This window comes from Pan troglodytes, chromosome 9, assembly GCF_028858775.2.
Source record: "Pan troglodytes isolate AG18354 chromosome 9, NHGRI_mPanTro3-v2.0_pri, whole genome shotgun sequence".
Taxonomy (NCBI): domain Eukaryota; kingdom Metazoa; phylum Chordata; class Mammalia; order Primates; family Hominidae; genus Pan; species Pan troglodytes.
In genome coordinates this window covers 95,473,385-95,486,632 of record NC_072407.2, presented here as the reverse complement: position 1 = coordinate 95,486,632, position 13,248 = coordinate 95,473,385, and the positions used below count along the sequence as shown (strand labels likewise).

General features: G+C 35.5%; 2 protein-coding genes across 20 annotated transcripts in view; one reads left to right on the top strand and one right to left on the bottom strand.

Moving 5' to 3' along the window:
* SLC36A4 (solute carrier family 36 member 4) overlaps window positions 1-13,248 on the top strand; it is a 275,950-nt gene that overhangs the window by 32,824 nt on the left and 229,878 nt on the right. For all 3 annotated transcript variants that reach the window (XM_063784409.1, XM_063784410.1, XM_063784408.1), the window contains one exon: window positions 845-990. The gene's annotated coding sequence lies outside the window, so the exon portion shown is untranslated. The remainder of the gene's footprint in view (window positions 1-844; window positions 991-13,248) is intronic.
* Window positions 1-13,248, bottom strand: part of DEUP1 (deuterosome assembly protein 1) — a 102,415-nt gene that overhangs the window by 65,953 nt on the left and 23,214 nt on the right. For all 17 annotated transcript variants that reach the window (XR_010147110.1, XR_010147107.1, XR_010147108.1 and 14 more), the window contains 3 exon segments: window positions 10,801-10,972; window positions 9,300-9,395; window positions 2,050-2,184 (listed from right to left, as the gene is read on the bottom strand). Coding sequence is in view for 9 of the 17 variants with exons in the window: in XM_016919899.4 (XP_016775388.1) it covers window positions 2,050-2,184; window positions 9,300-9,395; window positions 10,801-10,972 (403 nt within the window). In the remaining 8 variants the exon portion in view is untranslated.

The following is a 13,248-nucleotide window of genomic DNA, read 5'->3' as shown; positions in this document are numbered from 1 at the left end:
TCTTTAGTGATTACTATATGTTGGAGACCTTCACCTATAAAACGGTTTTAACTTTTTATTATGAAGATTTTCATACACACAGAGTAAAACAAACCTCCATGTACCCTTCACCCAGTTTAACTACCATCAACTTAGTCCATCTTTACTTCTCCTATCTCTTCACCCTTTTTTGTTGGTATATTTTAAGGTGACTTCTAGACCTCGTGTGTTTTCATCCCTAAACGCTTCAGTGTGCATCTAAATTTTTTTCACCATAACAACAATGTTACATATAAGGTATTTTAAACCCCATTTACTGATGACAACATGGAATCTTGGTGAGGCAAACAACTTGCCTAAAGGTCACAGGGCAAACACATGAGTCAGGCAAGGCCTGTTTTCAGTTATCAGTGATCATGTTCTTCGACTACTACATGTGGTACACTGCTATTACTATACTTCTATTAAACACCTCAAAGGTAAAACAGGTTTACCTGCAGACTAAAACTGGAAGGGCCAATCTCTTACACATTAATTTATCAGATGGCTATAAGTAAAAATAGGTACATGAAGTGTTTTTATAATTATTTCAAGTTAAACTGTATATCTGCATAGAGTCTTTAAAAACTTTTGTGTAAGTACAAACATATCAAAACATTTTGCTACAAATTTTCACTATAATTTCATTACATATATATAATGTAAATATTTAGTTTCCTAAATGTAAAATGTGCATACACAAAGTACTTGATACTAACTTAAGGCTTTTTTTGTCTGAAAAATTTTTATTAATGTAGTTCTCCCACAAAAGCCCATGAAAAGTCAGTCGAATGGAAAATTAGTGACTCAATCTCTTCATTTTCAGTGAAAGCACATGTATATTACAGTGCACATCTATCGGCATCTTCCATGAGGTCAGGATATTTCTGAAGCCCGTCTGGTTGTACCACTGCAAGAGCCTGGGAGTACAACACAGTGCATTTTCCTAGAGGGCCAACTTACTTAGTGAAGGTAAGTTTGTTTTTTTAAAAAACTATGTATTATTCAGAAGCATGTAAAATGTGCTGGACTTTTAAAGATTAAAATCTAGGACTTCCTACAAAGATCTTATAATAAGCTGATTTTAGGGCTGTGATCCCAGATTTAATTTTTTTCTGTTCTTTAAGATATTTTAAAGTAGAAGGACTTTTTAATTAAAGAATAAGATGAAAAAGTGCTGGCAAGGGGAGGGATGCTGGGGTTTAGGGCTTGAGAAAAATGAAAGAAATTAAGTGGGATAACATAAGGGTCAACTTGAAGTCAATTAAAAAATAATAATTGGGCAGTACTGAGAATCCAGGTAAAAGTAGATGATAGGGATTTATAGTGTAATCTTTCTGCTGTTCCATGACTTGTAGGAGGAATGCTCAAGAACACAGGGAAGAAAAATAGCTGGTTTGTTTTTTCCAAGGTTGGAAAACGAAGAAGACAAGAATAAGTGCATCAACGACACAGTGTATTTTTAAAGTTTTTTGTTTTTAATTTTTGTGGGTACATAGTAGATATATATAGTTATGAGGACATAGTGAATTTTTTTTAGAGACCAAAATTTTAGAAATTCTGAATGCTTTGGGGCAATTGAATTGGAGTGACATTATGCCTTTAAAGAAAAAAAACCATGAAACTTCAAGCCCTGTTTTAAAAACTGTGATGAGGCTTCATTGGGATTTAACTACCTAATAGCTAAATGGCCATTAAAAGATTTATTAGATATTCACTTTAACTGACCCCAGGGGTGTCCTTCAATTTTACTCAACAGCTGCAGTTTCTTTTGACTTTTTTGGCTCTTTTTTTTTTTAATCTCCCAAAATGCTGATATATGCAAAAGATGTATACATCAAAGTGATGTTTTAATTCACTAAGTGCCTGAGGGGAAGGTGCACTAAGAAAATATATTCAGTGAGAAGTTAGTTTGTAATAGTGTTTATTACCACAACTGAAGACACCATTGTGGACACTAGAGACAAATAGCCCACAACAATAGGAATCAATCTTTAATACACATGAAGAAACTAAGATAATATATCTCACCTCTAATTTCTGGTTCAAATTGCTCAGTTCAAAGGGTATTTCTTCTTTAAGGTGTCGTAATTCTTTTTGTGGAACTTTGTTTTGTTTCATCTGATGTAATCTCAGTTTTTCAAAGTTATTTGTTAGTTTGGAAAACTGTAAATCACAGAAAATGTTAACATTTTACTATTACCAATTATTTCTAACCTGATTTCACTATATCTCTTTTCCTGTGTACCTCTTTGAAAATTTGTCATGATTAGAAAGTGCAGTAAAGCTTAAATGTTTCAATTAGTGAAGACAGAACCAGTTATTAAAACTAAATTATTGAAGCTGAACACAATTCAGCTTTCATGTAAACTCGAGATTCATTAACTGCACAGTTAAACAATTATTCACTTGATAAATGGCTTGTTCAATTTTGTTTTAATCATATGCAGCAAAGCTCACAATTTTTTTAAAAAACAAGTTTTTTCTTACTTTTAGTTAGTGCTGTCTTGTGTTTACAATTTTAAATCCAGTAAATCTACAAAATAACTAGCTTATACCTTACTTAAGAAAACAGAATATATATTAATTTAAAAGACTTAAGTAACATAAGCCACTTATTCATGTGGATACGTTTAAATCAATTTTAATATCAAAATTGATCTAATATTTTTCTTACTGATAATTCTTTTTATAACATTGTATTATTTTTTCCATTTCCTGTTCTACCTTCAAATAATAGATTCAAAGTAGCATAGTTTATGAACATTTGTGAGGAAATTTCTATACTCATGTATCTGTTTTCAAATGTGTCTTGTTTACACATTTTATTTTAAAATAATTATAGGTTTACAGGAAGTTCCAAAGTTATTACTGAGGTCCCAGGTTCTCTTCACCCAGTTTCCCCCAATATTTACATCTTATTGAACCACAGTACATCAAACCCAGGAAATTGAAATTGGACCAATATATGTATATAGTTCTATGCCATTTTATCACATATATAGATTTATCTGACCACAACCACAATCAAGATATAGACTATTCTGTCACCACAAAGATCTCCTTCATGCTATCCCTTTAGAATCACACTTAGTCCCCTCATCCCCCAACCCCTAATCCCTGAAAACCACTAATTTGTTTTCCATCTCTATAATTTTGAGAATGTTATAAAAAGAAATCATACAGCACATTACCTTTTGGGATTGTATTTTTTTCACTCAGCTTAATGTGAAAGCCATGCATGAATTCCTTTTTAGTGCTGAATAGTATTCCATGGTATAAATGTATCAGTTTGTTTAACCATTCATATATTGAGACATTTTGATTTTTTCCAGTTTTTGTCTACTGTAAATAACGCTATGAACAATGGTGTCTACTTTATCAGATTAATTAAAGTAGCCACTTCTGCTTTTTTCCTCATAATTTTAAATTGAGATATAATTCACCTACTATAAAATTCACCTGAATAATATTCCATTGCATAAATACGCTACATTTTGTTTATCCATTCATCAACTGATAGAAATGTGGGTTGTTTCCACTTTGAGATATTATAAATAATGCTACTGTGAACAGTTACATAGAAGTTTTTGTGTAGATACATGTTTTACTTTCTCTTGGGTATATACCTAGGAGTGGAATTGTTGGATCTTATAGTAACTTTAATAACTTTTTGATGAACAGAAAAATTGTCTTCCAAAATGGCTGTACCATTTTCCATTCCCATTCACAATGCATTGGGTTACAATGTCTCCATATCCTCTCCAACACTTGTTATTTTCTTTTTTATTATAACCATCCTAGTGGATGTGAATGGATATTGTGGTTTTGGTTTCCATATCCCTAATGACTAATGATGTTAAGCATTTTTTATGTGCTTATTGGCCATTCATATATCTGCTTTGGAGAAATATCTATTCAAATATTTATCCATTTTAAAATTTGGTCATCTGTCTTTTTATTATTAATTAGTAAGTTATTCATATATTCTAGATACTAATCCCTTATCAAATATATGGTTTACAAATATTTTCTCCCCATTGCTGGGGGTCTTTTCACTTTCCTGATGGTGTCCTTTGAAGCACAAAAGTTTTAAAATTTTAATGACATCAAATTTGTCTAATTTTTTGTTGCTTGTCCTTTTGATGCCATATCTAAGAAACCATTGCCTAATCCAAGGTCATGAAGATTTACTCCTATGTTTCCTTCTAAGAGCTTTTTAGATTTAGGTTTTACATTTGGATCTTTGATCCATTTTGAGTTAATTTTTGTCTGTGGTTTAAGGTAGGGCTCCAACTTAGTTCCTTTGCATGTGGATATCCTCGTGTCATCGCACCATTTGTAGAAGAGACTAATCTTTCTTTATTGAATTATCTTGGCACCACTTCTGCTTTCTATTAATATTTGCATGGTATATTTCTCCATCTTTTTAGTTTCAACTTGCCTATATAGTTATATTTGAAGTGAGTTTGTCATTTTTTAATTTATTGTCAATCTCTGTCTTTCAGTTGGTGTATTTAGACCATTTCTATTTAATGTAATTATTGATATGTCAAGGCTTAAGCCTTTTTTTGTTTCCTGTTTGTTCTCTAGCTTTTGGTTTCTCTATTTTCACTTTCTTGTCTTCTTGTGAATTACATGAGCATTATTTTAGAATCCATTTTGTCTATAGTGTTTTTGATTGTATCTCTTTGTAGATCTTTTTTAGTGGTTGCTGTAGGTATTACACTATATTTACATAATTTATCACAGTCTATTGGTGTTTGGCATCTTTCCAGTTCAAGTGTAGAAATCTTACTTTCCTTATGTTCTTTTACTCTGTTCCATTTATAACACAATTATCTTAGTGTTTCCTGTACATATACTGAAAACCATATTAGACATGGTTATAATTTTTTGCTATCAAAAAATTTAGAAAATACAAGAGGATAAGGAAAGTCTATTGCATTTCCCCCCATGTTTTTTACTCTTTTTGGTGTTTTTACTTCTTCGCTGATGTCTTAAGATTCCTTCTTTATCATTTCTTTTCTGTTAAGAGAACTTTCTTTAGCCATTCTTTTAGGGTAGATCTGCCAACAACAAATCCTTTTAGTTTTCCTTCGTTTGAGAATGTTTTAATTTCCCCTTCATTCCTGAAGGGTATTTTTGCCAGACATAGAATTCTGGGTTGAAAGCTCTGTTCTTTCAGCACTTGAAAGCCTCCATCATTTCCAGAGAGAAAGCCACCATTATCAGAATTGGTTTCCCCAATAGGTAAGGTGTCATTTCTCTCTTGCTGCTTCCAAGATTTTTTTCTTTGTCTTTTGGTTTTCAGAACTTTGACTATGATGTGTCTTAATATGGCTGTCTTTTGATTTATCCTGTTTGAAGTTCACTCAGCTTTTCAATCTGTAGGTTTACTTTTTTTTTTTTTTTTGCTAAGTTTTGTAACTTTTCAGCTATTATTTCTTTGAATGCTTTTTCACCCTCCCCATCTTTCTCCTCTCCTTCTGGGTTCTCTGATGATATATAAATTTTAAATTGCTTGTTATCATACTACATGTCCCCAAGGTTCATTTTCTTTTACTCTTTCTCTCTGTTGTTCAGATTGGATAATTTCTATTGTATTATCTTCGAGGTGATTCTTTTCCCTCTGTCCTCCTCATTCTGCTTTTAAGTCTATCCATTGAGTTTTTAAATTTGGTTATTATACTTTTCAGTTATAAAATTTCTAATTGGTTCTTTATATTATTTATTTGCTAAAGCTTTATAATTTTTCATTTATTTCAAGCCATATTTGTAATAGTTCATGGAAGTATTTTTATAACAGCTGCTTTAAAATCAGATAATTCTAACGTGTGTCATCTTGGCCTTGGCATCTGTTGAGTGTCTTTTCTTATTCAAGTTGAGATCTTCTTGGTTCTTTCTATAATGAATGATTTTTATTGATACCTGGACATTTTTGTGTATTGCGTTTTGAGACTCCGGATTTTATTCAAATATTGTGTTTTAGCAGTCCTCCTCTGACAATTTCTAGAAGTGAAAATGGAGTGCCCCTTTATTACTGCCAGGGGATAGTGGATGTCCAAGTCTTCACTTGGCTTCAGTTGGTATCCAATGGGAGGTGCTCCTTATTACTGCTGATTGGAAGTGGGAGTTCAGGCTCCCCACTAGTCTTTCACTAATACACTTTGATTGAAGGGGCATGGGTGCCTTGTAACTCTTCTCACATGGCCTTCAGTGATACTATAGTGGGGGTGGGTGAACTTGTCACCACTAAGCAGTGGTGACTCCTCAACAGCCTTCCTATGATACCACCCGAGAGTAGACAGGGAGAGGTGCCTCCTTACCACCAGGTAGGTGTAGAAGTCCAAGCTCTCCAATGTCACGATGGGTTGATGAGGGGCTTGTTAATGTCTAGTGAGGATGAAAGTCCTGGCTCTCCACTCAGTCCTCTCAGACATTACCCAGGAAAGAGGGCCAGGGTTACCTTGTTACAGCTTAGTGAAGTCAGAAATCTAGGTTTTTCCACTAAGCCTTTGTAGGTGGCAGTGGGGCTATAGTTTTTGTTGTTGTTGTTGTTGTTTGTTTGTTTTCTGTTTTATTAGGCTGGAGTAGAGAGGTTGTTATCTAAAAGTGTATTATCTTGCTAGGCTGTCTCTCTTCTGGTCTTTTGGCTGGAGAGAGCAGACTTTCCTTGGGGCTCTTTTTGTTTGTTTGCACCCATTGGCATAACTGGTTTGCCAGCTTCTGTTACTCAGTCTGAGATATATGAGGCAAAAACAAATCCTAGGGAACTCACTATTGTGACATTCTTGAGTCCCAAGGTCCTTAGCCAATCTGTCTCTTCTCTCCACTTCTCAGAGTCTTATGTTGTTTTATAAATGATGTCCAATTTAATCGGAGGATAGGGAAGAGTATATCTATTCCACAAGCAAAAGCCTCAAATTTATGTACTTAAAATTATAGTTTTATAATGGTTAGAAGGAAAAAAATAACTCCTTTTTAAAAGGAAAGCAATTTCTAAAAGGAAGCTTTGACAGAGTTGAGTTATTCAAGGCAGGGTGTGGTAAAGTGTATCCTTAAGATGTTTCAGGAAAATGAAATTGTAAATAAAACAGAAATTTCAAAGGAAGAAGCTGTAGAGTGAGCTGGCAGCAACAAAAGCATGTTAGCCACAAGATACCATTTTCTGCTTAGAAAAACAGCATATTACTAGCTTTATGCAAACCGAATCAAGTACATAGTACTTTTCTTTTTCTCTCTTTTCCCCTACTTTCCTCCTTCCTTCTCTTTTGCTCTCCTTCCCTTTCTTCCTCTTTTTCTTTTAACTAGAGAAAAAGAGAAGCAGAAAACTGCAGTGAAAATAGGTGGCTCTCAACAATAATGTAGCATTCCCAGTGTATTCCACGAAACCCCTGTTTACAGTGGTATCAGAATGTTTTAGCTTAAAAAAAGAGAAGAGGCTGGGCATGGTGTCTCACGCCTGTAATTCCAGCACTTTGGGAGGCCGAGGTGGGCATATCATCTGAGGTCAGGAGTTCAACACCAGACAGGCCAACAAGGCGAAACACCATCTCTATTAAAAATACACAAACTAGCTGGGTGTGGCGGTGCGCACCTGTAATCCCAGCTATTTGGAGGCTGAGGCACGACAATCACTTGAACCAGGGTGGCGGAGGTTGCAGTGAGCCGAGATCATGCCACTGCACTCCAGCCTGGGCGACAGAGCAAGACTCTGTCTCAATTAAATAAATAAATAAATAAAAAGAAGAGCTCCATTGTCCAATATCTTTGGAACATGATGGATTGGAAAGGCTAAATCAGTTTGTTTAAGGCAGGACTTCTTATGGCCTGTAATATGCTAATGTGTACCCTTAATCTCCAGGAGGGGAGGAGTCTTAACTTGGCCAGCATTAGTTTAAGCAGCATTTCCTAAACTCACAGTGTTTTCCACAGAACAAATTTTTATTAAGTTACCATAAAGATATTTTTTGGTTAGCACTGAAAACCAGCCATCAGCCAAATAATAAAATAGAGCGGCAAAGCATCAAATGGCAAGGATTCATATATTAAATGACTGCTTGGTGCCTGTAAACAAAGCCAAGAACTTTTTAACAAGATGAAAACATACCCAAACAGAAATGAAAGATTTGGAAAGCAGTGACTGAGCTGGTTAAATACAACTTAGAGATGGCACCTAACTTTCTAGATTTCTGTGTGGTTTTCAAACCTACTACAGATTGTGATCTCTGTATTTATATTGACCAATATGTAATGATTTAATGTTTATGTTGTTGTTTTACAGCCTTATCTTCATAGAAAAATAAAGTTTGAGGTGACTTACATGCTAAATGCTCAGAGTCTAAGCTAGTAAAAACCATATATAATTTTATAACTCAAGCTACCATACAGTGGCAGTTACTTGAACTATAGGCAAAATGTCTAGGTAGACTAAGAACTAGTCTTGTAAAATCATCTGTTAAGTGGCATCAAATGTTTCATATTTCAATCTAAATGGCTTAATTACCTCCTAAAACGTATTTTAAAAGGTTCAGTAATTGCTTAGGCTCCTTTAATTAAATTATCATATGTGAAATATTTGTACTCCAAAAAAAGTTGGTCGTAAAGTAAAATTTCGTAATCAAACCATATTTCCCATTGATTCATTCACTAAGTTAAGCAAAGATATAGCATCTACTACATTTGACATACTCAAATGATTACTACCCTACGTGCTATCTGTGGTAAAGAAGGCATTTTGTGTGCCTTCTTTGTGTGAAGATACAGGGATAAGTGAAAAAGAAATCTTTATCCTTCTCAATACATATGCAGAAGCACTATCATGTAAGAAACAGTCCTACCAGTAACAAGGTAATAAAGACCAGTTTTATTATTTCAATTATCTATTTCATAACAGCAAACTTCCACATTTTAAATTATCACAGAATTGAGAACATCTTTATTAGATAGTAATAACCACAAAAAATAATTGTTTTTTGTTGTTGCTCACAGAATTATTTTTTGTGAGCTAATTATTATTTAATTCATCAACAAGTCTCTTGAGAAATACAAAGCCATTTGTCTACTACTGTGCTAACGGAGGCACAGAAAATATAGCAAGACAACAATCTAGTAAGAGACAAAATCAATGCATATAAAACAGGGAAAGACATGACCAAGCTTATAATTAAAATACAAGACATTTGTTTATACTGAAAACAGTTTAAAGGTAACACAACTCTACAGGTAAAAAAAAAATATCAAAATGTGTGATATTAAATTATAATAAGTTTTCTTACTTGAGCCTTTAGGCTTTGTAGTTGTCCTTCATAATTCTGAGTCATTGCTAAATTACATTTTTCCAGACTGTCCAATTTCTGTCGAAGTAACCCTACCTGCATGAAGAATAAAATTTAATTTTGCTTTTTCTAAATTTTGCCTGACAAAATCAGAAAATGTGCAAAAGAGAAGAACAATTCAAATAAAATGGCTGTACCAAACCAAGAGTAAATATTTGTACTGCACTTCTTAAAATAGCTATCAATAATTAAATTCACAAAAACCAAACATTGCTAGCACTATTCCACAAGGTACACATTAGGACAGTACGGATGTTTAACAAAAGATCCTTATCATCATCACATTTAAAATTCAGGGTTAGAATTTACTTTGCATTATCCTTTTGGGAGGCTATGTCATCATTCCAAGCAAAACCTCTACCAATATAATTCAGCTTTTTTTTTTCTCCATTACCTTCAAGAGGATCTCTGTTTTAGTGGTATTATGAAATAATTGATACATTTTTATAACAACTAATACGTTAAAAAGAAAAAGAAAATTGTCTAAGAGCAGTTCCTAAGGATTTGGCTTATATAATTTGTCTCTTTAAAAGGCAGATGAGGCACTTGTTTACATATCTGTGTCAGTATACATATAAAAGCTAAAAGAAGAAGAATGCATATGCCATGTTTTGATGACCTACCTCTACTGTGAAGGAAAACTAGATGCCAATAACTAAGTTACCTATGCCAAACAATAATATAGTTAACTATGCCAAAAAACTAAGTTCCACTGAGAAGTCAATAAAGGTAGAAAAATGGCTGATGAACAAGTTAACTAATGATGTTTTGTTACGGTATATAACTAGCAAACATTTCCTTTAAACATTTCTTTTCCCAAAAGAAAAACTCACAGACACAAAGTCCACATCAAATAAAGCATATGGTTTTCCTGAACACCTTCGCAGGCCTGAGAGCACTCATATATTCTTCTATGACCACCAGCTTGGCAGTGAGCAGCCTAGAGGGACTAAGGGAACTCCTCTTAAGTGGGTGTCCCAGGTATACACACACCCCTTTACCAAACTCTTTTCTCCTTGGTCCTATTATCAATTCTTGACATCTTACTTCTATTTTTCCAGCATATTCAAAGAAGCAAATGTTACTGAACTCTGCCTTGTCCACAGTTTTGATGACTACTTCTTTGTTTCTGCAGCAGCAAAAGTACTTACATCTTTACTTGCAAACAATATTTTACATATATATTAAATATTTGCTTACTTTTACAGATGGCATTGACACTATGTATCTGTCTCTATCAGCAAACATCTATGGATTTAGGTTCTGATTTTCACTTATTTGATATAATACATTTAGCCTATAATTTGCTGACAGAATTTCAAGCAATAAATGCTGTTGCTGATGCCTGATAAAAAGTATGTATAATAAAAACATATTCTGATAGAATACTATATGTAACAGTCTGATGAATTAGCAATTTGTTAATATATGTATTCAGTACCTCTTGACCTTTCTGATCCAAACAAGTTTGTGCATTTGCCAATTCTTGATCCCGAAGATCTAATCGTGTCTCCAAAGCCCGCATCTTTCTTTCCCAATCCATTTTCTTGTTGCTTACCATGATGTCAATTTGTTCCATTAATTCCTGAAGCTCAGCCTCACAAGGAGAAGTTCTGGCAATCGTAGGAAAGTAAAATACATTTTAAAGTAGTGAAATGTGAGGGCAAAAAAAATTATTACATTGCTCTGCATAGCTTGAACATTATTTCCTGAAATTGTTCAATTATTTAAATAGGAGTAAGTTCAAAAGCTGAAGGTTAATTTTTAAAATTAATAAAGCCAATTTCAGAACTAACAGTGTTTATATACTTAATTTTTTAAAATAACATTTTTTAGAGTAGGCTAATTCTAAGGAATATGCTAATTAGGAAAAATTATAAGACTTAGCTTCAGGATCAATGCTCTTCCATATAGGCATACATATACCTATGTCTATCATAACTTCAGAAGGTTTGACAGAGGCAAACTGGGATATCATTCCTGTCTGTTAAGGACAGAAGAGCAAGCCTGGGCTAGGTAGGATGAGATTCAAGGGTACCAACTGGGCTATAGTATGGCTCCTCAAGGAGAGGAATTTGGCATGATATGGCTGGTGTCTGTTTCTAAGGAATTGGATCAGGCAGTGATATAGTTTGGCTGTGTCCCCACCAAAATCTCAACTTGAATTGTATCTCCCAGAATTCCCACATGTTATGGGAGGAAACTAGGGGGAGGTAACTGGATCATGGGGGTCAGTCTTTCCTGTGCTATTCTCATGATAGTGACTAAGTCTCATGAGATCTGATAAGTTTATCAGGGGTTTCCACTTTTGCTTCTTCCTCATTTTCTCTTGCCTCCATCATATAAGAAGTGCTTTTTGGCTCCCCCCATGATTCTGAGGCCTCCCCAGCCATGTGGAACTGTAAGTCCAATTAAACCTCTTTTTCTCCCCAATCTTGGGTATGTCTTTATTAGCAGTGTGAAAACAGACTAATACAGTAAATTGGTACCAGTAGAGTGGGGCGTTGCTGAAAAGATAACCGAAATGTGGAAGCAACTTTGGAACTGGGTAATGGGCAGAGGTTGGAACAGTTTAGAGGGTTCAGAAGAAGATAGAAAAATGTGGGAAATTTTGGAACCTCCTAGAGACTTGTGAATGGCTTTGACAAAAATGCTGATAGTGATATGAACAATAAGGTCCAGGCTGAGGTGGTCCCAGATGGAGATGAGGAACTTGTTGGGAACTGGAGTAAAGGTGACTCTTGTTATGTTTTATCAAAGAGACTGGAGGCATTTTTCCTCTGACCTAGAGATTTGTGGAACTTTGAACTTGAGAGAGATGATTTAGGGTATCTGGCAGAAGAAATTTCTAAGCAGCAAAGCATTCAAGAGGTGACTTGGGTGCTGTTAAAGACATTCAGTTTTAAAAGTGAAACAGAGCATAAAAGTTCAGAAAATTTGCTGCCTGATGATGCAGTAGAAAAGAAAAACCCATTTTTTGAGGGGAAATTCAAACCAGATGCAGAAATTTGCATAAGTAGCAAGGACCCTAATGTTAATCCCCAAGACCATGGGGAAAATGTCCCCAGGACTTGTCAGAGACCTTCACAGCAGCCCCTCCCATCACAGGCCCAGAGGCCCAGGAGGAAAAAGTGGTTTCATGGGCCAGGCCCAGGGTCCCCATGCCGTGTGCAGCCTAGGGACTTGGTGCCCTGTGTTCCAACTGCTCCAGCCATGGCTAAAAGGGGCCAATGTAGAGCTTGGGCTGTGGCTTCAGAGGATAGAAGCCCCAAGTATTGGCAGCTTTCACATGTTGTTGAACCTTCAGGTGCACAGAAGTCAAGAATTGGGGTTTGGGAACCTCCGCCTAGATTTCAGAAGATATACGGAAATGCCTGGATGCCCACGCAGAAGTTTGCTTCGGGGCGGGGCCCTCACAGAGAACCTCTGCTAGGGCAGGGCAGAAGGAAAATGTGGGGTAGGAACACCCACACAGAGTCCCTACTGGGGCACTGCCTATTGGAGCTGTGAGAAGAGGCCACTGTCCTCCAGACCCCAGAATGGTAGATCCAACAACTTGCACTGTGCACCTGAAAAAGCCACAGACACTCAATGCCAGCCTGTGAAAGCAGCCTGGAGGGAGGCTGTGCCCTGCAAAGCCACAGGGGCAGAGCTCCCCAAGACTATGGGAACCCACCTTTTGCATCAGCATGACCTGGATGTGAGACCTGAAGTCAAAGGAGATAATTTTGGAGCTTTAAGATTTAGCTGCCCTGCTGGATTTCAAACATGCATGGGGCCTGTAACCCCTCTGTTTTGGCCAATTTCTCCTGTTTGGAATGGCTGCATTTACCCAATACCTGTACCCCCATTATATCTAGGAAGTAACTAGCTTGCTTTTGATCTTACA